Source organism: Haemaphysalis longicornis, unplaced genomic scaffold, assembly GCF_048455015.1.
Source record: "Haemaphysalis longicornis isolate Haplotype H1 unplaced genomic scaffold, Haemaphysalis longicornis Haplotype H1 scaffold_1, whole genome shotgun sequence".
NCBI classification, from domain to species: domain Eukaryota; kingdom Metazoa; phylum Arthropoda; class Arachnida; order Ixodida; family Ixodidae; genus Haemaphysalis; species Haemaphysalis longicornis.
This window is the reverse complement of record NW_027526203.1, coordinates 200,657,384-200,684,873: the sequence shown is the minus strand read 5'-3', so window position 1 is coordinate 200,684,873 and position 27,490 is coordinate 200,657,384. Positions and strand designations below refer to the sequence as shown.

At 48.0% G+C, this 27,490-nt stretch overlaps 1 protein-coding gene across 1 annotated transcript in view; it reads left to right on the top strand.

Moving 5' to 3' along the window:
• The first annotated feature begins 18,660 nt into the window (after positions 1-18,660).
• Positions 18,661-27,490, top strand: part of LOC144141218 (nose resistant to fluoxetine protein 6-like) — a 31,836-nt gene continuing 23,006 nt past the window's right edge. The window contains exon 1 of the mRNA XM_077672780.1: positions 18,661-19,149. Within this exon, the coding sequence (XP_077528906.1) occupies positions 18,798-19,149 (352 nt within the window). The 5' untranslated portion in view covers positions 18,661-18,797. The remainder of the gene's footprint in view (positions 19,150-27,490) is intronic.

Sequence of the window (27,490 nt, the reverse complement as noted above, 5' to 3'; positions counted from 1 at the left end):
ATCAGAGCTCCGGAGATCGCTGCATGGAAATTTGCACAGCCATTTGGCACGGCCCTGTAGTACGCGCGGTTGTGTGCCGGTTTTGAAGATGCCAAGGTAATTAATTATGAATCATTCATTAATTCGTAAATAGATGACCTAAAGCGTCACTGACACGAAATTTGCCATATGGGATAACTACACACACATACTTCCTGCGTATGGGGAGATATCTTCCGAAAAGTTTTAACTGGAACGGCATCATATACTTTCAAAACAAATTGGAATCTTTAAACACGTGACACAGCCTAGAACGCAGCTCCTCCCATTCAACACAAGCATGCGCATGACGTTGCGAGGGCCTGGCAACCAAACTGTTGCCAGCACCAACCAGAGCGCATGTCGCGGGTCGACGGTACGCCCTGTCCGTGGGTGGGTTCCGACCCCTCCCGCCAATAAAGAAGGGCGTGCCTATGGCAGCTGTTTCGAAGCGTTAAGAGCAGCCAGCAGATGTTTCTAGGTCTTGCCGCCGAGAAAGATCAGGTTTACCATCGCGTAGCATATCTGATGGCTGCCATCATTAGCGGTGCGAGTGGAGAATCATAGCGCAATTTTCACCCAAATTATCAACTGTTTTCGAGCACGAGTAACTCCGTTTGCGCAAAGACTTCTATTCTGGAGGGCACTAATGAACGTAGCCAGAGCTGCGTGCGTCACTTCACGGTTTATGCCAACGTCATGTCATCGCAGGCGGCCGCACGTCCGCGCACCGTGCGGGTGGTATCCACGACATCCCTGAAGACCTCAAAAGAGAGAGATGCGCACACTGGCGCAAATCTCGAAGTGACTTGCCGCTGAATCAACTATGCGCTGCCTCATTTGAATGGCGCCGACAAAGTGCAGAGCACGGCACTGTTTTGGCTCTTGCAAATTTTGAATTTTATCGAAAAATGACGTTCACCACGATGCTTTTAATTCGAAATAGCTTCAAATTAATTGGTGTAAGGTATGTTCGCTTCGAATTATCGAGTAATTTCAAGCATTGAATTGCCTGTAAAATTGCCGGGACGACCATTTCCCTTCTAATTAACGGAAAATTCCAATTAAGCGACATTGATTTATACAGAGTCGACTGTATCGATAAAGTTATTGTGTGAACTAAGAGAGGCACAGGTGGCGTGCAGCTTCCAGGAGGACATAAAAGAAAGGGTGGTTGTAGTACGACGCGATCACGGGAGTTTTCTCACCAAATATACGTTCACATTCCTATCTCAATGCGCCTGTTCCGTCCGAGGCGCTCCTCACGGATGGAGACTTCACAGGAGTGAAGTCTCCATCCATGAGAAGCGCCTCGAGACACGGATGGAGACACGGATGGAGGGCTGGAGACACGGATGGAGGGCTGGAGACTTCACAATCCCGCTTACGCTGCAAGCTTACTCTGCCTTGTCAAAAAAAGCATTTCTTATTTGAATGAAAATACCGGAAAGCTGTGATGGGAGCGCTGTTGCATCACTCAATGCAAAACGTCGTTCTTTCATTGCGTATTGTCACAGCACTAACGACATTTTTCAAGTCTAGTCGTATGCTCAGCCTCATCGTTGACCCTTTATGCCCCATCGAAAGAAGTAATCAGCCACTTAGGTGCTTTGTAATGAAGCAGACTCGCGGGCGTTGTAATGCTATAATCATTATTGCCACCCCCCCCCCCCCCCACCCTTCCTCCACCCTCTCCTTAGATTTGTTCCCGCCCCTGCAGTGGCCACACAAGTAATTCCGCCTCCTTGAACAGTCTTGCCACTTCGAATCAAACAGCATATCAAAGGAATAGGCTCTAAGAAGCGCATGCCAGAAGTTGGACTCTGTCAAGAAATGCTTGTCCTGATCTCCAGTGCTTTCGGCTACCGCACACATCTACACTGATGGCTTTGTTTCAGCCCTAAGTAAGGCTGCAGGAAAGCGTGGGTACCTTCCACGAACCAAACGTACCCGTTTCGCATAGAGCGACCAATGGGTTCAATGACAGCCGAGCTCCGTATAACCGAAAAAGCCATTCGATATTTCCACGGCCAGCTACAGTCAATGGGTGGTCTTCACGGGCTCCACAGCAGACCTCCAGGTCATGGCGGATGCCAGCCGGTACGCCGTTCGAGAACTTCTGCCCTCGACATTGTTTATATCCATCACCTGACCCACATCCCTGAGTCACATCACTGAAACTTTGGCGTTTTGGAAAATCACAATGCGGGTGGGGCTGCGTGTAAAGGAAACCGGCACCAAAATTAAACAAAAGTTTTTTCGCACAAAGTTATGCTTCGATCTTTGTTAGGACTGTCGCCACAAGTAAACGGAAACGACCATGGTGCACGCCAGAGTATTACTAACACGTTTGATAATTCATTGTCTCCAAGCTCGAGTCAGGTCTCCAGAAGCAGATACCCTGCAAAATGTAAACGTTATACGATCGTATTCGCCTAACATGGCATTCGTGAACGGCTAACGCTTCCACATTTGCCCGACTTCCGACCCTTATTTCGGCAACTGTGGAGCCTTAGCGACGATAAAAAAAAACATTTATTAGAGTCCTCATCCTATTCCCAGACACGGACACTTTTCCCGCGAAAAATGGAGTGTCTCGCACATGCGCAATCACGTTAGAAAGTATCCTTCTTTCTTGGCCTTATAAATCTCAGTGACGTGAAGTATTGCATTCATTGTCTGCTTTTTTGAATTACATTGGTTCCACGTAGTGACATTGTCAACCTTTGTATGTCGCGAAGCCTTTTTTTTTCAACCACCCGGCCGTAACCGAAGTTCCAATTTTTATCCATTCGTTTCTCATTTGTTGTCATCTGTTGGCCTGCCTTTTCGTATAGTCATGTGGTCCTCATACTCCTCCTCCCCCTCAATTCTAAGCAGTCTAACCTTTAGGTGTTTAAATATCAGCAAACCCCTATGCTTATACAGTAGACTCTCGATAAACGGAACTTCAAGGGATCGGAAAAATTAGTTCCGTTTAACAGGAGTTCCGTTTACTGAGAGACATGTGCAAAGGTGCAAATTTATGTGCGCACACACTCTTAATGGCATTTCATGGAACTCTAAGCACTAGAAGGTGAATGTAGCAGGTAGTTTTTCCGAAAGCAAGAAAACTACAAGAGGCTTAGGCTGAGCATTCACAAAGTTGATTTGGCAACAATGAGTCGCTGCGCACTACAAAATGCGTCAATTATTTTTGTTTGAGTCCTTGCAACTGCATTTTCACGGAGGCTAGAGGCCGGAACTTCGCGAGTGCTTACGAGCCACCGAATTTAGAAGACGGCAACGTCGTAATGAAGCGCGAATAGCACCACGATGGCAGGAACGAGGCGCCAGGAGCTGAGCCCTGTAACCTCGGCGTCTTGAATCGAGACCGAACGACTGGAACAAGAACTGCGATGTTGCATTCGTTGCGCTAACACGGCTAACCACTTACGAGACGAGGCTTACGAGGCCAACGAGGCTAAAAAAACACGGAGGAGGAAAAAACAAAAACGAAACAGCCGGAACCGTAAAAAGCTGATTCTCATGCCGAGGAGTATCACAAGAAGTTCCGATTCTAGTTACGTTTACACGGTGATGCAGAAATTTCAGTTCCGATTACCGGAAGTTTTTTACGGTATCTGAATACAAAACCAAACAACTTACCGGCTACTGTTCCGTCTAAGCGGCAATTCCGTTTAAGCGATTTCCGTTTATCGAGATTCTACTGTATATTAAAACGAAAGCTTTCTTAATGAGACCGATGGCGTCGTGTCAAAAAACTAATGCTTTACAATAGACGGGTTGGTCGACCTCAAAGCTGTGGTAACATCTCTGCACACACGGCACATGCGTGAAAGCGTACTTCCATTATGTCAAAGGGTTAGTTGAAAATCGCGAAAAAGGAACGGTTCTAGATAAGACAATACACGCGTCGATCATAAAGAAGGAGTACAATAGCATACCTTTATCCCATAAACCACGTATCGGTATACATCTAGCTCGTTCGTAGATGCATTTACCCGTGCGCTAAAAATCGTCGCATGGGTTCGTTCTTGCCTTGCGATTTGCGACTTTGAAGGCTTGACGATCGATTGTACGCACTCTTACCGTTCGCGCTTGTCTCAACTTTCTTTAGGGAGGGATGGTAAATTTTATTTATAGTTGGAAAAAAAATGTTCTTTGGTATGAGGTTAACTGTGCAGGAAACCTGCTAGAACCCGCCTTGGAGAGTGATTTTAAAGGAAGTTGCGTTTGCAAGAGCTGAATGGCGTCGAGTACGTCGACGTTATACTGTCACAGACAACACTGGGATCTCCATGGACTAGGAATGTCCTTCGATGAAGACGGTTATGATGCCCTTAAAGTTTTTGGCACGTACCCAGAAGGGGTGATTGGGTAGGACTAAATCCCCTGTTGAAATTCGTGAGGACCTCAAAATACTAATTTATTTCCGGAAAGACAGAGGGCGCAAAATGAAACTTCGTTATGATTAAAACTTCAATTACCCATAAATTAGTACCCCTCAGCAATTCAAGCCACCCGAAGCAGAAAGAAAAGCTTGAATACAATTATATATATATATATATATATATATATATATATATATATATATATATATACAAAGTAAGAAACCTCGGTAACAGCAACAGCGGAGGGTTTATTTCGACGTTTCGACTTCGAGACAAGTCTTCTACAGGAATGATGGAGAGCATATATGTCGAAAGTGGAAAGCGGGTTTACGAATGGCCAACGATACCACACACAAACATACGTGAACAACACAAACACGAAGCGGGAATCTTCCTTATTGGAAGAATGAACAAAAAATGATCAACGAAGAGAGAGACGCCAAGATAGTTGAAAAAAAAAAAAAGGCAGAAAGGGAGATGAAAGAGCACTGAACAGGAATTCGAGTGGTGGCGGAAACGCGAAAAGCTCAACAGCGTCCGAAAGTGGGGTTGTAGAACAAAGGAGAGAAGGCAATATATCTTCCGCCGCTAGCCGTCACCATGCTAACGCCCAGACGCTCCGACGGATCGCGTTTCCGTTGATTGAAAGCGAGTGTCCCGCCATATGTTCGGAAAGTGCGAACAAGGCATTTTACAGCCCGTTTATGGGCCCGTTCCCGGAGCTGAGACAATTAAAGGACGTTTTGTAGTCGTGCAGAAGGAAACGGTCCGCCACCATTCCGCGGTTCCCTCGCCGGACGGACGCCCTCCGAGAACGGGGCGCTAGGCCGAGTTTTCAGGTCTTTGTTAAGAGCTGCCACTTTGCAGTTCAGCGACAACCCGTGCGTCGTCGGTGTCTCTCCTCCGCTGAGTGGGAGATGGGGGGGGGAGGGGGGGGGGGGGGGAAACAGCCAAACCAGAACGCAAGCTGCTCAACGGGATGGGGGGAGGGGGGGGGAAACGGAGAAAATAAACCCCGATGGTTCTGTAGCCAGGCTTAGAGGACGACTGTAGGTGCAAGGGAGGGAAAAATAGATTTGCAAGCAGTCAAAAATGTAACCAGTCCGCGGGGGCGAATAGTGATAACAGCGGCAAAGATATGTGCGCTCGAGTAATAACGCAGACCCCAGAATTGTATTGCTTATCTTCCTGGTTATGCGCCATATCCAAACGTGTAAATCCCCCAACCAATTTTCGAACACGTGTTTTGGGGAGAAGGTAAACAGAAGTTATTGCTGAAACAGCACCGACACTAAGCAACATGACTTAATTGTAAGATTAAGTAATAACACAATAATAACACAATAATAACACAAGTAACACAATAATAACACAATAATAACACAAGTTATAACAGAGGCCACAGTTAGAGGCCACATTCCTGTCTGAATCCCACTTAAAACCCCTCCTGTACAAAAGGTACACTGACGATATCTTTTTTATTTGGACCTACAACGAGGATGAGCTCCTCCACTTCATCGACTGTTACAATTCTGCACACCCGAACATCAATTTTACTCACACCTACTCTCAAGAGAGCATAAACTTCCTGGATGTGACCGTGACAATTGAAGACGGTGAACTCACGACAAAGCTGTATCGGAAGCCAACAGATCGCCAGCAATATCTACATTACCAAAGCGATCACCCACGTCACTGTAAGAATAGCATAGCCAGGCCCACCGTTTCAAACGAATCTGCTCAAAATCGGAAGATTTCACTACCAACGCCAAAAATTTAAAAACCATGCTGGAGAGGCAGGGGTACCCAGCGCGTGTAACTGATGACGCCATAAAAAAGGCCGAAGCACTCAACCGCGTGGACCTAATTGCGAACCGTCCCCCACAACGCGACTTACAACGAACAGACCTATGCTTAACGTACAGCACCAACTTTCCTAACGTAAAAAACATCTTGAAGCGGCACTACAACATTCTGGAACAAAGTGAACGCCTCAAACGGGCGTTTCCGTCCGTTCCAGGCGTCGTCTACCGACGATCCCGGAACCTCAAAGACACACTCGTGAACGCAAGGACAAATTCATTGTCCGGGCATAATGAATGCCGGCCATGCCTGAAACCGCGGTGCCTTGTCTGCAAGGCAATGCAACAGACAAGCACTGCTCAAAGCTCCAACTCAGAGTACTCTTTAAAAATTCGCGGGAACATGACGTGCGACACTTCATTAAAACATTAAAACATTGTCATCTACCTAACCGTATCAGTGGCGCTGTGGGTGTAGCCGGAGCCGGACTCTCGAACTCACATGAACGTGAGCGTTTGTTCAGTGGATTTTTCCCACATTGCTGATGTCTTTCCGTTTTTGTTTTCATTTTTATTCCTTCTCTCCTTTTCCGCTCTTCGCGTTAACTCCTATCCTTTTTTTTTATAATATTGTGTTATTACGTATGTTATTACTTGTGTTATTATTGTGTTACTTGTGTTATTATTGTGTTATTATTGTGTTATTACTTAATCTTACAATTAAGTCATGTTGCTTAGTGTCGGTGCTGTTTCAGCAATAACTTCTGTTTACCTTCTCCCCAAAACACCTGTTCGAAAATTGGTTGGGGGATTTACACGTTTGGATATGGCGCATAACCCGGAAGATAAGCAATACAATTCTGGGGTCTGCGTTATTACTCGAGCGCACATATCTTTGCCGCTGTTATCACTATTCGCCCCCGCGGACTGGTTACATTTTTGACTGCTTGCAAATCTATTTTTCCCTCCCTTGCACCTACAGTCGTCCTCTAAGCCTGGCTACAGAACCATCGGGGTTTATTTTCTCCGTTTCCCCCCCCTCCCCCCATCCCGTTGAGCAGCTTGCGTTCTGGTTTGGCTGTTTCCCCCCCCCCCCCCCCCCCCATCTCCCACTCAGCGGAGGAGAGACACCGACGACGCACGGGTTGTCGCTGAACTGCAAAGTGGCAGCTCTTAACAAAGACCTGAAAACTCGGCCTAGCGCCCCGTTCTCGGAGGGCGTCCGTCCGGCGAGGGAACCGCGGAATGGTGGCGGACCGTTTCCTTCTGCACGACTACAAAACGTCCTTTAATTGTCTCAGCTCCGGGAACAGGCCCATAAACGGGCTGTAAAATGCCTTGTTCGCACTTTCCGAACATATGGCGGGACACTCGCTTTCAATCAACGGAAACGCGATCCGTCGGAGCGTCTGGGCGTTAGCATGGTGACGGCTAGCGGCGGAAGATATATTGCCTTCTCTCCTTTGTTCTACAACCCCACTTTCGGACGCTGTTGAGCTTTTCGCGTTTCCGCCACCACTCGAATTCCTGTTCAGTGCTCTTTCATCTCCCTTTCTGCCTTTTTTTTTTTTTTTCAACTATCTTGGCGTCTCTCTCTTCGTTGATCATTTTTTGTTCATTCTTCCAATAAGGAAGATTCCCGCTTCGTGTTTGTGTTGTTCACGTATGTTTGTGTGTGGTATCGTTGGCCATTCGTAAACCCGCTTTCCACTTTCGACATATATGCTCTCTTCCGAAACGACCGAAGCCATCATTCCTGTAGAAGACTTGTCTCGAAGTCGAAACGTCGAAATAAACACTCCGCTGTTGCTGTTACCGAGGTTTCTTACTTTGTGTTCACCACGCCTTCGGCCCCATCGCCAGCATGCCAGTTATATATATATATATATATACATATATATATATATATATATATATATATATATATATATATATATATATATATATATATATATATATATATATACATATATATATATATATATATATATATATATATATATATATATATATATATATATATATATATATATATATATATATATATATATATATATATATATATATATACTCTGAAGAAAGGGAGTCCTCTCCCTGAAACGTCAGTAAACTTATTTTTATTTTCTAAGTCTTTCTCGTTCGTCTCTGTCTCTACTAACCTTATATATATATATATATATATATATATATATATATATATATATATATATATATATATATCCCTTTTTGCATACGTCAAGCTCGCCGAGTGCGCTTTGTCAACCTCATCTTCTTCCAAGCCCTAGGACAAGCTCTGATGATGACCTCTGAGTAACTAGTCGTCGCTTGACTGGCGTCGACGGCGAGATGACAAGTACAATTTACAATGCTGGCAATATATATAGCTTAGGTTGTCAAGAAAGCATTGAATATCAACGCTTTTGCCAAGTTAAAGCGTTCTGCAATTTCGTGCAATGAGCTTTCAAATGTAGTTTTTCGAGGCGGTAAAAAAAGTGTATTTTTTTTGTCGTCCTTTCATCTTCCGGATGCGTGGATACGTTAGATTCTTCTTTTGTCGCGGTTAGCCTTTTTGGTTTGCTTCCCTCAGTTTTAGCGCTATTAGCATTCTCGGGATTAACCACTCAGCTTTCGGTCTGTTCATTTCTGTCTGACAATATTAGTTTGTCGGTATCTGTCCAACCCTTTTCCCGCAGTACGACGTCAATCTTACCTTCAAGCTGATGGAAGTGCATGGAGTGGAGGGTGAATGGAAAGACTGGAGGTAGCGGAATGGCAAGGTATAGCAGGAAAAGTAATTTAAAATTAAATCCTGGGGTGGAGGCAAAGGACGACGGGGGATATGAGGTGAAATATGTCGTGCAACCGTAGGAATGCTGGTAGCACAGGTTCGAAGTGACTTTTTGTCTGTCGGAATGTGACATTGTCTGTTACTATACTAATTTACGTTATCCTACTTTGATGCGTCATCGAATGAATGATTGAATTAAGTTATACATACACGTAGCGGTTAGTGTAGTAAACTGTTAGTAAAGTTAGTGAAGTAACTAACTGTTTTCCTTAGGCACAGTTTAAATTCGAGATGTGGCAGAGACTGGAGAGAGGACAAGGAGGGGGAGGGGAGGCATAATTTTACTGCTAAACAGACTTAAGAGGTTGCATGAAGTGGTGGTGTAATTAAAAAGCACTGCAGGGAGATGAAGGAAAGCGGGAGGGCAGGTGGAGGATGGCGGTGAAGCAGTTCATGGACACATATCCATTTTCTCTGCTCGTATCTATCTGTCTCATGGTTATGGGCCTGCCGGTACCGGTCTGTTTTTCCGCGGTAAGGCGTAAATTTGACCTTCAATCGGAAGAGGGAGTAGAGCAGAATTCGAAGGGGGCGGGGGGAGGGAACGAAAACTTAATTGAGGTCTTCAGCCCAAACTCGTTACCCCATGGGAATAGCATGTTTCGGCAGTCATTGAAGATGTTTCTCTGTACGCTTGATGTGTCACGCTTTCACCGCATGCGATACTGCAAATAATGAAAGACCCTGAGGCCTTAATACTTTGAAAAATCAGACTCCGTATATTGACCACTGAAAAAAAAAACATGTCTTTCTAGCAGGGCACTTGTGTATAACACTGACGCCGACTATAAAGGGGCGGTGTATTGCGCTCAGTAGGGATGCGTGGGATCGTAAGGAGGCACTTAAAGCAAGGCCCTTATGCCTCCAGATTCTTATTTAAGAACTGTTATATTTCCTCTGAGAAAATTTCTCCCCAGCAAAGCATTTGTGCATAGTAGTGAAGTCGAATTTAAGAGGGCTCGGTATGTCGCGTTTTGTGGGGACACGTGAGGTATTTAGAAGCATTTAATAGTAGGCCCTGAGCCTTCCTATTTCGGTATTAGAATGCTAATATGGCGGTGGAAAAAAAGGACTCTCCAGCAATACATGTCACTTTAAAGGGTTTCGGTGTGCACCAGACCGGCTTGAGCATTTATTCGATTGATTGATTGATTGATTGATTGATTGATTGATTGATTGATTGATTGATTGATTGATTGATTGATTGATTGATTGATTGATTGATTGATTGATTGATTGATTGATTGTAAGGTTTAACGCGCCGACGCAGCGTTAAACCTGCCGTAGTGGCGCGCCGTAGTGGAGAGCTCCGGATTAATTTTGACCACCTGGGGATCTTCAACGTGCGCCGAAATCTCGTACACACGGGCGTAGAGATTTTTTAGCACATCGTAATTTTAGCACAGCGTAATTTCTCGTGTTTTTTTTTTTTTTTTTTGCGATAGATTGCCCTACCGCATTAGAAAAAGTTTTCATATGTGCAACTCTGCACCCGTAACGCGCAAAACTCCAAGAAGAGACCGATACTGGGGCCCCCCATATTCAGCGCTTGAGTTCTGGGGGTCTGCCAGGATGGAGCCCTGAGCCTCGGAGATGCTGCGTTCGGGCGTCTGTAAGACCTGGGCAAGTCCACAGCAAGTGTTCAACGCCAGCTTCTGAAGCAGGAAGCACACAGGAGGGGCAAGTGTCCGCAAACGGCGCGTGATATCCGACAGTCCAAGCGTGGGTAACTGCTGGGGATAACGCCACCCCAAACCGAAGCCTCCGCAGCACGACCTCGTCCCAACGAGCGAGCCCACTGGGGAGGTCAGTTCCAGGCGGTGGAAGCAAAGCACGCGTGGCGCGACGCAGGGTTTCCTTTTCCACATGCTGGAAGAAGTGGAAGTGGCCGTGGGAGGTCTCTGTGGCAGGCGCGATACGCCGCTATGTGGGCAGGAAGCATGTTCCGGCGAATCCACAAAACGCGAAGAGGGCATGGATAAGTAAGTGGTCATAATGTATTGAATGCGTGCGTCCAGGCTTGTACACTGCGCATCGCGACGCACATCCCGAATCACTGCGGTTGAGTCAGTATAAAGTTCCAGTTTGTCCCTAGTAGTCAAAGTCGATGCAAGCGCCTGCAGGCCACCCCGAATGGGAGTAAGTTCTGTTAGCAGGCTTGGGAGTGCACGGAGTGACTCGTACGCGCAGCTTTGGTTTAGGACAGGGTAACAGCGACACGTCAAGGCCGTGGTGACGTAGCAGTCGTAATCCCCGGTGTCCACAAAAACCTGGACAACCAGCGGTTGCGTCTCAGGCGCCCCGTCAGGTACATGAAGGGCGGCATCTGGAGGCTGGTGAAGGTGTCCGCCGTTAAAAATACGAGGAATTTGCCGAGCGCGTGCACATGAGCGCGCGCTCGAGGCGACCGCCCGGCAGTTAAAAGAACCAAGAAGAGCGCCCGTGAGCGCGCGCACCTGAGCTCCTGCCTCGGGGCGACCACCCAGCAGTTAAAACCTCGGCGCATGTTTGCCACGCCAAACATACCCACTTATAGACATTGGCCAAGATTGCCCCCCTCCCCCCCCCTTCCCCCCAAAAAAACACTCCAGCGTAATCGTAGCAACACTTTCCCTGTCGCAATCACACTGCTCACGTCGCTCGCTTTTAACGGCTCCGGCGCACGTTTGTCACGCTAAATATACCCACTAAGAGAGATTGGCCAAGATTGGCCAAAAAAAAAACTCCAGCGTAATCGTAGCAACACTTTCGCTGTCGCAATTACAATGCTCGCGTCACTAGATGGCTCCGATGTGGTTTTTCAATGATGAGACAACGTCACCTTGCCAGGCCATTAACGCATTGGACTTCCTTTCTTCATGCCCGTACTAGTTTAGCTTGGGGCCACATCACTGGGATATTTTGACAGAGTGGTGCCTGCAGCCATTCATGAATACGTGTCTGAGACCAGGCGTCTGGCCCGTTAGCTTTGGTTATTAGATGCAGAGCATCTGATTCACTCGCCTTGTCCCTCCGGCGTCGTCGTCGTTGTTGTCGGCGTTGTCCACCCCTTTGCCATTCTCTCCATCGCTCACCCCCTCTCCTCTCCGATAACGAACACTCTCTCGCGAGGGGCATTGGATTGGATTTGATTTGATTGGATTGGATTGGATTGGATTGGCTTGGCTTGGCTTGGATTCGGTTGGATTGGATTTGGATTGGATTGGATTAAAGTGGATTGTGTTGGATTGTGTTGCGTCATAACCGCGGCACGTTGCGTCATAGCCGCGGCAGACGCGCTGGGGCCGGCGCATCTCTTCCGCGGTTTCCTCTCCTTCGGGCGCGCTGCGCATATAACCGGTGTGCCGTTCTCCGGCGAAGCAACATCCACACTTGGCTCAAGCACCTAGAGTCCACGCCGCTTTACAAGTACGCCAACGCCGTCATCGACTGGGACCAGCTTACGCAGTCCCCTCAACGTTATGCGCGCTATAAAACGCGTTCCCTTCGCCGCTCCGCCTATGCGTCGCATCTACACAGGGGTTCCCGCGAGGGGAGGTGGGAGTTTTACGTGTACGTCTTCTCAAATTCAACCTAAACTTTCATTTTTTAATCAATTCTCCCTGGCTTTAACCAATCACGCGCTGTTTCTGGATGTAACTGGTTAGTTATCTACTTTTCACTTGTAGTAAGCTGGCGCATTAGCCCCCTTCATGCCTGATTCCCGGCCAATCCCATGAATGGGTATGCGCCATGAGACGAGGAACAACAACAACAACAACAACAACAACAACCCGTCTGCCGTGCTAGACAGTATTTAGCTTAATTGGATTTTCTTGACAAGAATATGCGCGCCAAGCTCACTGCTTCGTCTGTACCACTTTCTTCGTGTTTCTTACTTCCAATTTTCATTAAATGGTGTTCGTTGTTACCTTTTTTCTTTCTTTCTCTAATCTCCTTACTTTTATTTCTCTACTCATCTACTGCTAATCCATCCTAATAATTAAAAACTTTTCTTTCCCTTCAAAAATTACCTAATTTCTTTCGGTAAGGCGCCCATTTCCTGGCCAATCCCCCTGAGTGGGTACGCGCCATTGAACTGGAACCACCACCACCACCATCTACGGCTCCGCTCCGCTGCGCGTTCGTCATTCGAATGCGTCTTAGAAGTGCGCCGGCTCAGGCGCCGCGATGGGCCGCCCACGGGTCGTCCGCATGCCCAATGAGGAGACCGCTCACCTCGAGGCTCATCGCGCTCGGAATAGAGAACAGAAGCGAGTACAGAGAGCGAATACGGACCAGGTGGCCACAGAGAATGATGCCAAGAATCGTCGGTGGGCTCAGAACAACAAATCCGTTCAACGAAAACGGGCGAAGGTTCGTGAGCGGTACCAGCAACGTCCAGCCGATACCGCTCGTCAGCAGCGAGGACGTCCGCTGGAAACGGGAGCTGACGCTCGGTTCAACCGTGAGTGGTGAAACGTGCTAATGCACACACAACGGTTAATGACCAATGATTAAAACTTACAAAAATGAAGGAAGCTAGCACTTACACCAACAAAGATGAAGCAGAGAGAGAGAGAGAGGAGGGAGGGAGGGAGGGAGGGAGGGAGGGAGGGAGGGAGGGAGGGAGAGAAATTTAATGAATACTAAAGAGATCAGCCCCACGAACATGAAGGAAAGGTCGATGCAGCAACGAACAAGCAAATCGGCTGCAATCTGGGCTTAAACTGCTGTGATGGTCATGAAGGTTGCGTACGGTTTCGCTACCTTCAAGCCGACGGCGTTAGTGTGAGCTTCCTTCAATTTTTTTTTTTTTTTTGGCTTTTCGCCTCCATCAGAAAAGCGGGCGCCACAGCCGGGAATCGAGCCCGCGTCCTCATGCTCAGCAGCACAACGCCTTAGCTACTGAGCCACCGCGGCGGGTGAGCATTATTCGGCAATTCCCACTTAAGAGTTTCCGCATTTCTGTTTTTCTTTGGTATCTGTCTAACAATTTTTCCTTTGGCAAGGCGTCAGTTTGAAAACCACGAATGTGCAGAGAGTGGAGGTTGGATTTACTAGAGGAGGAGGAGGAGGAGGAGATTATATTTTTAAACGGAGGAGGTTTAAAGGAATGGGTAAGTACTGCAGGAGAAGGACAGCGGACAGGATGGGTGAAGTGAATTCAGTTCGTCAACATTGATCTGTTTCGTTTGTAGATATCTACAGTTAAACCTGGGGCAGTATTCTCGAGTTTTGTCCCTCTTGCGTCCCTTTCAGAAGTGTCCCTTTTGGCGAGCCCTGATTGGCTAAAAGCAAACAACAGGAAGTGACGTAACGCAAGTGCCGCAAACCTACTGCCCAAGCCCACTGCTTAACCGGAAGTACGTCACGATGAAAGGGACACAAAAGGGACGTTTTCAAAAGGGACAGTTACGAGAATACTGCCCCTGAAAGTAACGAACTTGACGAAATTTCGCAATTTTTCGTTACATCGAGGCTTTCGTTACATGCAGGTTTCGAGTTAGACTCGCGGGAATGCAGCAGAAACGGAGCCAAAATGCTGATATCAGTGAAGGTGAACTCACCCTTCATGGATTTATTTCACAGCGAAAAACTGCCTGAGTTTCGTCTCCTGCTTTCGCACGAGCTTAGGCATTACACGGCGCTCCAAAGAAGCAAAGTCACTTACGCCCATGTTAACAAACGTAACTGAAGTATGATTTGTGCCTTTTGACACTTTTCGGCGCCTTAACGCATCACAAGAACCGAAGTTAGTTATGCTGAATGAGTGCCTTTTCGCGAACTTGATGCTCTTTACCGCATTCAAGATTGTTGAGAAGGTATGCTAGGCAGGCGGCAACACTCTTCTTGTTCGACAGCGGAGACGGCAGTTGAAACTGTGCGCTTATGTTGAAAAGACACCACTTCTCGTTTTTTTTAGCAGCAGCACTCATCACCGACGAACCGATACCACCGATAGAAGTGGAGACGCGCGACTACTACGCGCCGTCAGGACGGCCTAGGTGGAGACGCGCGACTACTACGCGCCGTCAGGACGGCCTAGGACCTCAAAACTTGGGTTTGAAACCGAAACAACACTCTCACGTGAAAACACACGGTAGTTCGCGGTGCGCGCAAAAAAAAAAAACGCTAAAGGTAGTTACTCTTGCTAGCTGGTGCGGTGTCACGCTGCACAAGCAAAACCTGAAGTGACTGCTGGGTTAACCACAGGATGGTGCTACCCCTCCGTTCATCAGCATCATCATGACGAATTTCGTGTTTAGGCGATTCCAGACGTTTTCATTGCTGCTGGCTCCTTACGGTAGTGCTAGTATTCGCTAAGTTAGTTCATTTCTCCGGTCGATTTTTGAGTAGAAGTGCCAGAAGCAGTGACTTATAAGCTCGCCGACTACGTTACATCAAGGTTAACAGCCGCGACATTTCGTTGCATAGAGGTCGCAAAGACATGGGCTTCAATGGGGGTGACAATGGGGGATTGAAAAGCTTCATTAAATCCAGGAGTTCGTTACATCCAGGTTTACCTGTAATCATTTTTGGTCTGTCGATATCCGCATAATCGTTTTCATGCAAGGAGGCGGCGCATTGACCTTCAAACAGTGGGCGGGAAAAGGAAATGGATGGGGTAGGAGTGATGCCCGTAGGCTGCATGAGGGCGGGCATCTGACGTTCAAACCGAAAACGGGCCAAGGAAAAACTGCAGCAAGGGAGGGAATGAGGGGGAAAAGAGGAGGGTGACAGAGGGAGGTGGATACAGTTCGTAAACAGATAGAAAAAAATTGGCGCTGCTTGCACTAACGGTGCAAAGCTGGAGAAAGAGCAGATCTGGTGGGCCCTCTCCCTTCGCCGGATACCCGGCTGTAGCCCCTCACATGGATTTCCGAACTTGCCGCTGAACGTTCTGCACGACTGGCAGTCCCGGATCGTTTCGTCCGCAGCCTTTCCCACCTTTACCAAAGTGGACCGCGTTGGCACGCGATAGAACCCGCGGCAACCGTGTTTGGTTTTGCGCAGATCTCAGTATTTTGTCTTCTCAAACGCGCGATGAGGCCCGGTATCGCGCGTTTATATATATATATATATATATATATATATATATATATATATATATATATATATATATATATATATATATATATATATTGTACGCTTCAAAATCCAAAAATTACTTAACAACGGTTCCTCGAAAACGCTATTCGCATACCTGGCCAGATTTCCCGAATTTTCTGGGAAAAACCCAAATTTTGATACAGCCGAAACAAAAATCTCCCGAAAACGCACCCGTGTTTGGCTAAATCTTTCTCCCAGTCTGTACACGTTGCGCCGGAGCTTCCTGACAATACAACCCAATCCTACACCAATTGACATCGTCATGCGCACAAGTTGAACCGGTCAGTACCGCAGCAAAGCTGAATGCGAGAGACAGTTAACATAGGAGAAAAAAATCGCACCCAGTTCGGAGCATCTATGTGTTCAACCCTCGGTCACTTTCTTTCGGCAAAGTGTTGCAGGGGCAAACATCGTTGCGCTCGGCAGTGTCCGTTGGAAGTCCTGGGGACTTCCTGAAAAGGGTGACACCAGCCACGTTGAAGATTTAGCAAGTGACCAGTGGCGAAGCTTGTCAGTAGTTTGGACGATCCAGTATGGTTCCTGCTCTGCCATAGTTTAAAAATACTTGTAAAATATTCCATTCTGTTGCTACTAGTTTTCCTCCTCCCCCCTTCCCACCCCGGGTAAGATCTCCCTAAGGCCATGCACGTTTTCGGGCGTGATGCATAGCCCGCAGCAACTTTTGGCTTTCGATTACAAGTGGGCAGAAATACGTAAAATTGCACAACACTTGTAAAATTTTTCGTTGGCGGGAGCGACCGAACCTCCATGACCAGAAGTTTGTGTTCATAAAATATATAAAACACCATCGAGTAAGAATCAGCCATCGGCCATGGCGAATGACTAATTTTGTTTCCAGCTACCTGGGGTCGTGACTCGGACATGTAGGAAACGTGAGAAGCTGTAGGCAAGCGGAATTAGGCGGTCATATGTTACGTGTGGTCTCAAGACTGCATGCCGGAACAGAAACCGTAGATATGACTTGATTGGGTAGAAACTGAAAGATATGTGGCTGTTAAACAAAAGGCACCATCAAACACCCGGGAGAGACTACCCAACCAAAGGAATATCCGCCGAGCCATCCAGTGATGGATTCTGGAATTAGTGACTACATTCATGATAAACGCAACGGAAATTTCGGCTTGTACTTAGCAATTTTACAAGCACAAACATTACCTGAAATCCACCGTAACAGCAACGCTGACGCGAACAGAAAAGCCGTAAGAGGAACGTATACAAACCTTCGCCGGTGCATTGTCCCCGAATGAAAATATTATTTGATTCTCAGCATGCGACCTCTCAGCTCTTTTTTATAGTAAGTTTAGCTAGTAAACTTCAGCCTTTTCGGAGCCCAGACTAGCCTGAATGTTTAGCCGCATTAGCTATGGCATAGTAATTATACAGCGCTTGTAACTAATGCCCTTGCGTACAATGCTTTATTTGTTGAATGAGATTTGGCAGGTGTCTCCCCTCCTCTGAAGACTGCTGCGCGACTTAGACAAGTTACACGAAAACTTTTCCCAGAGCAGACTGAGGAACCCTCTGCGAATAAACAGCCCTGCGCTATATTGGCCAACGGAGAGCAACGGCCGATAACGCTTAGAGCGCACAGTCAGCACGCGCTTTCAGAATCGATCGTGGGCTTGAAACAAGGAAACACATTCGTGCGCCGATTGTGTGGATTTCCGAGCCTTCAGCGTGAATGCGGCACCTCGCTTGTAGCAGGGCGGTCCCTAGAGGGGGAAAAAAGACGGTTTCGCGAGTGGTCACGAGCAATCATCTCCCGCCCTCACGGATCGTGCGGCGTGCCGCCGCTTCGGGAAGGACAAAACATATTAGGTCTTGCTGGCCGAATGATATTGCGACACTACATCCAAGTCAACAGTCGTTGAGGCGAAACAGATCGTTTGCAAAGGGACGCCCAGTAGTCCTGCGAACCGCCCTGGAGGAGAATTCTCGGAAAGCTTTGCCCCTCCACTCGGCGGCCCATCATGGGAACAGCGGGAGGGGGTCGCCGGCGCAGCCGCACGCGCCACGTGTCAGGAGAAAACACGGCGCTATTATCGCAGAAAGCGGCAATTAAATTGGAAAGGGAACCGAACGGTGAGCGTGTGTCGTACGCGCGGTGGCCGAATATTCCCCGCTGCAACAGCATTTTTCCTCTTGATCGGGCTTACTTGCGCCGACGTCACAGCGCGAACGGGGCGCGTGCCGCAGCTCTCAATGCCAGCGCATCGGCGCGCGTCAAAGACGCGTGCGCGGACGCGTGTCCCGCAAGAGAAGCGGGCACCCGAAGCCGCCGATTGGTCAAGTTCAACGACAGCACGCGCAGCACGCGCTGACCGCCACCAAGGTCCCGGCGCCAGCAGAGCGCCGGGGCTGTGGGAGAGGGGGCTGAGGGGGGGGGGGGGGGTGCAGAGAGTCACTCCGGGCCTCCCCTGCTCCCCCCTCGCGCACGTGTCGTGACGTCAAGTCGTTCCTAGTTCCGACTCGATTATTACGGGAGTTTGGAAGTCCCCCGTGTTCACTCGACCATCAGACCCGGAGCCCGGCGCTCCAAGACTGCCAGGCCGGCACGTGCTCGACGACTAGCGTACGCGCCCATCCGCTTTGCCTGCCCGCCGCGCAGCAGTCAGCACAGCCATGGCCGTGGGAACCGCACAGTGTTTTCGCGGGCTCCTGCTACTACTCGCGGTCGCGCTCGCCTCGGCGCTGCAGGAGGACGACTCCTCGCGCGTGGTGGCCGTAACGAACAGTTCGACCCGCAGGACTACAGCCATGACCACGAGCACGACTACGATGACGACGGCTAAACCAAATCCTCTGAAACAGAAACTCGACGAGCTCTCCGAGAGGTTCATGCGCATCGCCACCAAGGAGTTCTACCCGCTGGTCAGCGAGATCATCTACGACCCCGAGCTCTCCACTGAGTGCATAGGCGCCCTCATGAAACTCGGCCCGGCACTGCGGGACTTCGAGATCTGGGCTGTCGAGAGTGAGTGATCTGCTTTCCACAGCTTTCTTTGCGCGTCTCTCCGCTGTGAGAACTAAAACGGGCCAAGCGCACGAGCGTACCTCCTCTCGGCCAATGCGCTGCGCTTCTTTTGGTTCTCGCAGTGAGGTCATTTCATGCGAGAATGAAAACGAACACAGCTCTGTATTCGTCTTCTGTGGGCTGATTTTCTTCAAGAATGAACATGCATCAGCTTACCAAGCTTTCCATCTCGGTCGATTTCAGCCCTTGCAATAAGTGTTGAGTTATTAAACATCGAACCGGCGCCGATTTGCTGTAACAATGGCAGTCTTAAATTTCCAATTCGTTGATCAACTGATATCAGCGGTGACTTCGGTAAAGCACGTTTACGCTACCTCTCTTGGAGTACTTAACGATATGCCCGAGAAAACGATTTACGGTACCTCCACAAGTTTTGTATTACTTTAGGTCTATATCACGAAACTAGAGAAGAAAAATCCGCTTTGCCCAATATTTTTGGACAGTTGAGTACTTTGTGCTCACGTAATTGGGAACCTTTCATTGCATTTAACATCCTCCGTAATCCTCCACGCCACTCCACAGTGAGGGACGCCGCAGTGGAGGGGTAATCTGGTAAATCTGTAAATCCATCTCAATTTTGTTTTAACAACGAGAAAAACGCCATATTGTCGAGTACGCCACTTCTGTCAACCACCCCATTTAAGTCGCTTGTGATGGCACGAAACAGACTAGAACAAACAGCTATCTCTGCGGCTTCCTATTCGGTGTTTGCAACCGGCATATCGCACCGTCTTGCCCGATTCTCACGAAAACGCGAGTTTCTTTCCTGTTTCCGGTTAAAATTTCGTGCTTTAGAAATCTCATACGGCTATTTATTCCGAACCGCGTGCTACAAAGGAAACTTTGTTTGTTTAGTTCCCTTTTATTTTGCCCAAGAAGAAGCAAGCTGAGCTTATGAAGCGCCTGCACTCTGGAAAACAGCCAACTTTTTGCAGTTCTTGAGGGGGTAAATGCACGCATACGCAGACAGTGGCAAGGGTTTGCGAGGAAGCGGAACGCGATGTAACGAAGAAAGGAAATTGGGGCATCAGCACTGATCACGTCCCATAGAGACGACGACAAAATCGTGTAGTACCCGGTACGACTCGCTTGTTTTTCTTACATCGCTGTATCTGATTTCGCAAGTCAGGTTTCATACTGCGCCTTTTAATTGAGGGGGGGGGGGGGGGAGTATTAATTTATTCAGATTGGTCAGCTTCATACGAAATATACCGTCACCGCAGCTTGGAAAAAAAACAAAAGTGAAAGAAAAGACAACAGACAGGCACTTTCGTCTGCGGTCTTTTTCAACTCGAGCTTGTTCTTTGTTTGTTGCTTGTTGACGCCCGCTGTGGTGACGATGCGTAAAACAACCATGCAATTAGGCACTACTCTCACGTTTCTAATTGGGGTTTACGCGGCGATCCAGTGCGGGCTATATTGGTACAGTATTTTTCATTCTTATGGCGTATACAAAGTCCGCCTGCAGCCCCTTCCCTCCCTACCGGGAGGGATGCATTCCTGGTCGCGTTATGTACGGCCTAATACCGCACCGCCGCTGCGCGAAAACAATCAAAAAAAAAAAAAAACGTACCCCCTCCCATTATCCCAGCACAGATTGGGATTGGCGAATTCGTGGCTCCAAGTTCGTTTCCTGGTGAAAGTTTCAGCGTCACCTCTCTTTTATTTCCAGTGGTTTCGCTGGCATTATTTACTGTGGTTTTACGAATGTACGAAAAGGTAAAACGTTTTTCTTTTTTTTTTTCTCGCTCTCACCGCAGGCTAGCGGGAGTCGATAGCAAAGTGACGTAGCAAAAAACGGACACAGAGGAAGAAAAAAAGAACAACCGCGTATACAGTTGAACGTGTTCATGTGCACATTGGGCAGCTTGGATGTTCCAGAAACTTACGTCGGCTTGTAATGACGAAAATTATACGAAACATGTGCCACCTACCAAACAATAATAACAGAACTCTGCACAATTTTACGAACATGTCGTGCTTCGAGCGCATATGAAATTTTAGAGCGCGTTGAAGGGACACTAGACAGATGCTACAAACGTTGTTCATTGCTTTATTAACTTCAAGTCCGGGCTGGTTACTTTACGATCTGAGTTTATTGTTCAGGCAATTTACGAGTCTTCTGTTTTGTACGTGGAAACTATATCCTCATGAGCCGTGTCCCTCGCTCAATTCTTCTCAAAGACCTGTTGACGACGCTTTGGCAAGTCCGCTGGGTGGCCATTAACAAGTTGTGAGCATATCTAGCCGGTGCAGCTTGTCTGTGAACAACAAAAGGTCGATTTTAAACAATAATACAAAAACTGAGGGCCGAGATTGCATATTTCGTCACATTTCAAATCAGTGTGTCGTCATCTCCACATATCGTCGATTAGCTGACGATATGTGGAGATGACTACACACTGCCAGGTTATTCACGAAAACTCAGGTTTCAGCCTTCTACTGAATAGTGAAATAGACGGTCACAGGAGTTCAACTACGCGGTGCATCCTCAAATACCCCCATGCTGCATGACGTCCCCTGCAACCACCAACTGCAACGGTACTCGTGTACCCGAATTATATTCGTTGCGTCAAGCACGGTTTCGAACTTTCGATGATAGAGGCATAGGGAGAAGGGACAGTGAGACGCGTTAACGCGCGGTGTACTGTGTGCCCGGTGGTGTGGATGTCTGCAAAATTCCGCCAACGAACGCTTCAACTAAATTGCCGCTTACAAGTGTGTCATCACTCTGGGCGGACAGACACTCACACACCCACGCCGTTTCCAACCGCTCAAACAGGCCGCAGATACGACAGGCTGCAATAATACAGGCGTAATAGTCATTGTGGAAGCTCCGAAACATGAAAGGACTCTGGCTATCATTCAGAGCTTGCGAGGCGGCTCGCAAAAGCGGCTTGCCGGAACTCGAGGCGTTTTCACCCAGTCCTTCCGAATGATATGTAGCTACCGTTTATACAGGCTGAACGTAAATGCTCGCCCTCCGAGCATTGAGGCGTGGCGGTAGCTCGCTATGAGGTGAGCATTGCGATGGATGCGCTTGATGGGCTGCTCGCGCTGTATCCTGCGAAACCCGCGCGGCGTGGTCTCGCGTATCTGCCTTGCGCGTGCCGTGCTGGCAAAGTGCCCGCGGCTGAGTGACCTGCCGCGGCTGCTTGCTAGGAACCGCGAGGCACGTGTGCCCAGTTGCATAATAAGCAAGAAAGCCGGTAAGCCGCTCCATGCTCCCCAACTGCAGCGGGGAAGCACGTGAGGACGTACCCAGAGAGAGGGAAAAAAATCTAGTGCGGTGTTCCTAATTGACTCCTAGTTTCTTTTGTAGCTGTAAACGAATGTGACGTGAATATGTCTATTTACGGGTTCATTGCGCACTGAAACTGTTTTTCTGTTATTTTACTATTTCTCAAGATAAGAAAACGGTATGCAGCCCTCCCTGCAACCACAATGACGTCACTCGGTTACTCAACCGGATCTTACACTACGTCAGCCTTAAGAAATCAACGCCCCTTCCTCAAGAGAAAGATTGTTAAAACGCGAAGTTTCCTCCCATGCAACCTGAGTCAAAGTCAAAGTCCAAAATCCAAGTTGCTTCGACCGTGTCGGAATGGCGCAATCGGATAGACGTCGGCTTCATAACGCGAGGGATCCAGGTTAGATTGCGACCATGGGAAGCGTTTTTGTTTTCTTGAGGCATTTGGTGCGCCTTCGCTCATCGTCGTTATCGTTTCGTGAAACTCGCTGTATAATGTTGGCTTTCCTGCAGTACGATTTGGCGCGACATCGGACGCCATCAGTGAGGAATAGGAAGCTTCGCTTTAAAATGTAATATTCACAAATGTCTTGCTTAATATTTGTTCTGTGTTTGCTCCGTGCGCAATCAATGTAAGCAAGCCCCGATTCAGCAGTATACTAAATGCCGCTATTCGCAGTGGCCAGTATGTCTTCACAGCTTGCGGAACTTTTACAAGAATATTTCTTGGAGACTGTGGAGACAGGAATATTTCTTGGCGACAAGGAGACTGTGGGAAACCAGGGATGTCTTCAGCTCAAGCTGTGTGGCGTTGTGTATATTCAGTCTTCTTCATTAGTCCTTCTTCTGATTGGGGATGGTTAGAAGCTTCAGAAGGTCTGACAGCCATTTTAATCTTCTAGGCCAGCCCCCATAGCAAGAACAGATGCCTTTTCGTGGCCGATGCTGCTACGGTGATGGAAGGTCACTTCAATATAATAGACCCAGCTCGGGAGCGTGCAATCTCACAGGTGATGCTGACAGCTTCAGCCATGATATTGTGATCTTACCACCCATCATGGCCATCGCCATCGTCGTAATCCCCATCATCGTTCTGTCGTCTTCCTTCACACTTGGTTCTGGTGGAAAGAACATTAGGAATCTCTGATGGGTGTTCTAGCCTCTCTACGCATTTCATGCGGAGACGCGGGCCATACCTCATAACCGCCCCACAGCTGTCACTGAGAGTAAGCGTTCTGTCACCGTGCGCTTGAATTTCCCGATTAGGTAGAGGCACGTTCTGTACCGGCTTCCGGCATTCAATTCACCTCATAAACCAAATTCTGCGCTGCAATGTTGGAAAATTAGTAAACGAAAATCAGAGGAGTGCACACATTCCCTTATAACGCGATTGGATAGTATGTTGAAACAGCTTGCAGCGCCCCTTTAAGTAACCTGATTAGAATAAGTTGTTGAACAGCGTATGAAACTGCTGGGGTTGTGATTGTGTGCGGTCTCTATCTCGCAACCCGCGCTCTAAGTGGCCACGAGGGACGCCCGAAAAAGGTCAAAATGAAGAGGGGGAAATGAGAAAAAATGTTTGTGCAATTTAAAGGCCTCATATAGCATCCAGTAGGGTTCAGGTTCAAGGTATCAGGCCAGCTACCATTTTAAACTTTACGTAAAGGTTTCCTACCGGTGGCCACGTGAATATGGAAGAATGTTTAGCGCAGTGACGACAAATACGTACAGTAAACAGACGGGACGCGGGCGCTTCACACGCTTCAGAAGCCACGCACGCAAAACACCGTAGCGGGCGCCGAATTCGCTTCTGATTGCACGTTGACCGAACCCAGCCTTCGTATGGGGATACGGATGACGCTTATTGATGTTTACCACGTGCATCCTTCAATCATCCACAGCTCCGCACCAGATGCTCCTGCCGTAAAAACGTAATTTAGTTATCGGCCATTCTCTTCCAAGGCGCCTGTGTACAAATGCTGTTTCCTACGGCGTACAGAACTCTTCCTGGTGCCACCCGCGGCCAAGCCATAACAATCGTCCCACTCGGGTGCTAAACACGGTGCAACAAACAACCGCGAAGCCGATGAAACAATAGACCCTCTTATGTAAGCGGTCCCAATCATCTCAGTAAACTAAACAAAAGAAAAAATTGCATCGACGAAAAACTCGAAATAGTAAGAAGAGGCAAGATTAACGACGGCTCTCGTAATGGCGAGGACGATGGTCCTTGAAGGGAAGCTGCCCACGGGAAATGGTTCTTCAGCAGCCCCGCTCTCCTGACGAAGTCAAATCCGAGGTCGGCCGGTGTTCTGTACAGGAGCAAAATGAGCTATTGTGTTTGCAAGGTTTCCAAAGCAAGTGTATTAAATAATACAACAGGACCCTAACCAGCAAAAATTAGTTTTTCGCAGCTGTTGGCCATCAAAGCATGCAAGCTCTACATTATATTACTATAATAAAAAAAAATCGACGACAGCACATCAGCCCTCGTCAAGAAACTATTTCCTGCTGGAAATGAGCTGTACAAGTATACACTCCCGTTATGCATAAACACGACATTCCATGCAGCATATCTTGCAGGGCAGAGGAAGTTCGCATAAATAACTTTGAACAGATAGTAATTCTAATATCTGTTTTCAGCCACTCGCCAGCAATCCATGCAGTTGCATTTTGTAATCTGCGTTTCTCCGCGCGGAATGTTGGCTTTTCCAGACGATGCGGCCGACTTCATTTTTTTCCCTTGCTTCCCCAGAGTTCGGTTCAACCCGACCCGATCGATGTGGCGTGTGGGTGAAATGGATAGGTGGTGCATCGTGCCTCCGGTAAAGAAGATGCGTCGTCGGAAACGGCTTATCTCGGAAATGGACGCCGATTGAAGCGGGTCGGCTGAGCGTGAAGGACAGCGCCTCCGCTCCTCGATACTCGCACGACGCCGCAGGGCGGCCGGTTACGTGTTCGGCGATCCCTATCGGCGGTGTGTATTTACGCTCGCACGCTCGAATGAGCCCCCGCGCGTTTGCGCGTCCAAGAAAGAGTCGAACTGCCGGATCCCGTACTGCGATCCGCGCTAGCGCCTTCGCGCCCCGCGATCAGCCAACTATTTTTTTTCTTTCCGTTACTGGAAAATGGAGGCGAATTCCCCCGATGACTGAATCCACGCAAAAACCCGCTCGATAAAAACCCCGACGTCCACATCGTTCCTACTAAGGCTGTTACTCAGCGATAACATTGTGCGAATTCGAACAGTCGGCACATATGTTCTATACGCTTGATGACTCGACCCGTCAGTTATTATTTTCCTCGCATTTCCCCCCTTGTTTTCTGGACAAGCACACGCACGCTGTCCATTTGTTTGTTTTTAAAACAACGTCAGTGCCTGGTCATGCTCGTGATAAAGTGCGTCGTCATTGCTAGTTTCAATGTAAACAGACATCGACAGGTTACAGTAGCGGACCGCATGAAATTCGGAGTTGATTCAAAGATTACCGGGGTTTTTTTTTTCACACGCCCAAGCTGGAAAATACCGCTGCTGTGAGGTGCGCGTTCAGTGGAAGACCACGCATTAATTTACACCCTCAGTGGATCTTTCGCTTGCGCTGAAATCTCTGCACTGAAATTAGCAAAACAGCTGCCGGGAATACAACCTGCAACTTTGCGTTTATAACGCAAGCATAGGTCAGTGGAGCGGTAGGTGGATTCGAAGTTGAAATGTGACATTTCAGATACAGGATTCCCCAAATTGAACGTTTGACCGAAATGCCTGCCTTCTCAAAAGTAACAAGTGCTCTCTAATTTCTGCTTCGTAAAGCTGTTCGACCAGATTGGGGGAATGCGCTGTTGGTAGCGTTAATTTACCTGCGTACGTGAAAATGAAGTCTGGGTGTATGCCAGTTTGCATGGCGAGTAGCAACGTTCCTGCGGTATCTTTCGGCGCAGTGACGAGGCCGGACTTCATCAAAAAGCGGATCTATACAAGTTCCTCTGCCTAGACGATATGGTTATGCCATGCAATTGCCTCGTTTATTTCCCTGTTAAGAGGAGTTCTGAGCAGTTTCTGGGCAGTCCGAATCTGCCCTCGTAATAAAAATTCCATGGGCAAAAAAAAAATAAGGAGCTGCTGTGGAGAAGGTTGAGCAGTCAAAAATGACAAAATAAAAACACCCTAAATTCGGTCCCAAAACTTGTTATATGACTTGAATGGCGTTAGGCGTATTAATTACATCTAACATAAGTATTAGTGAATTGAAACCAGAGTGCTTGAATACCGGTCTTGTTCCTCGCCGCCCAGCCAGAACCCAATTAATCGATGGGCAAGCTCCGAGTTTATTTCACATTGTGTAGGTCGTGCCTATACGAAGCAATTACGTCTTTTCGGGCTCGTGCCGAATGTGGTATCATAGCGTTGTATGCTGCCACATGTGACTTTGTTGACCCTCAATTGTCACGCTGTTGAAGTGACTGTGACCATTCTCACTATGCATGCCTTTACCACACACAGTTTACATGAAGTAACAACAGCCATGGTTGTACCAGGCCCCTAAATGCACTGCTATGAACCATGTTCATGCTCCCACGAAACTGGAACTGTAATTGTGTCCACGCAGGTGGCTATATACTCGACTGCTCTGACCCGCGAATTCGTGCCTTTAACACACACTGAAACTAAACACTGCCGTTCCTGTCGGATAAGTGGTGGACGGCTTATAAATAGAACATTTCTGTCCGTAAGCCACGGTGGCATTGTTCGCCAAATATAATCACTTACCCCCCAAACATACCCCCCATATATAATCACATACCTCCCAAACGGTGCTTCTGGTGCCGCCGATACTCACAGGTGCCGCAAATGGTGCCGCTCAGGATTCCATGTGGCGTGGCACAACTCGAAGGCAGCGCGGCTTTGTGTTTCGCTTTCTTTTTTAGTGCCGGTGATCAGTCGCCCTAGGCAGCGTCGAGAGACGGGGTGGCTCCGTGGAGCCTTTCCTCGTCCCTCCTGCAGGCGAAAATTCAATAAAGTCTTTTCTCTCT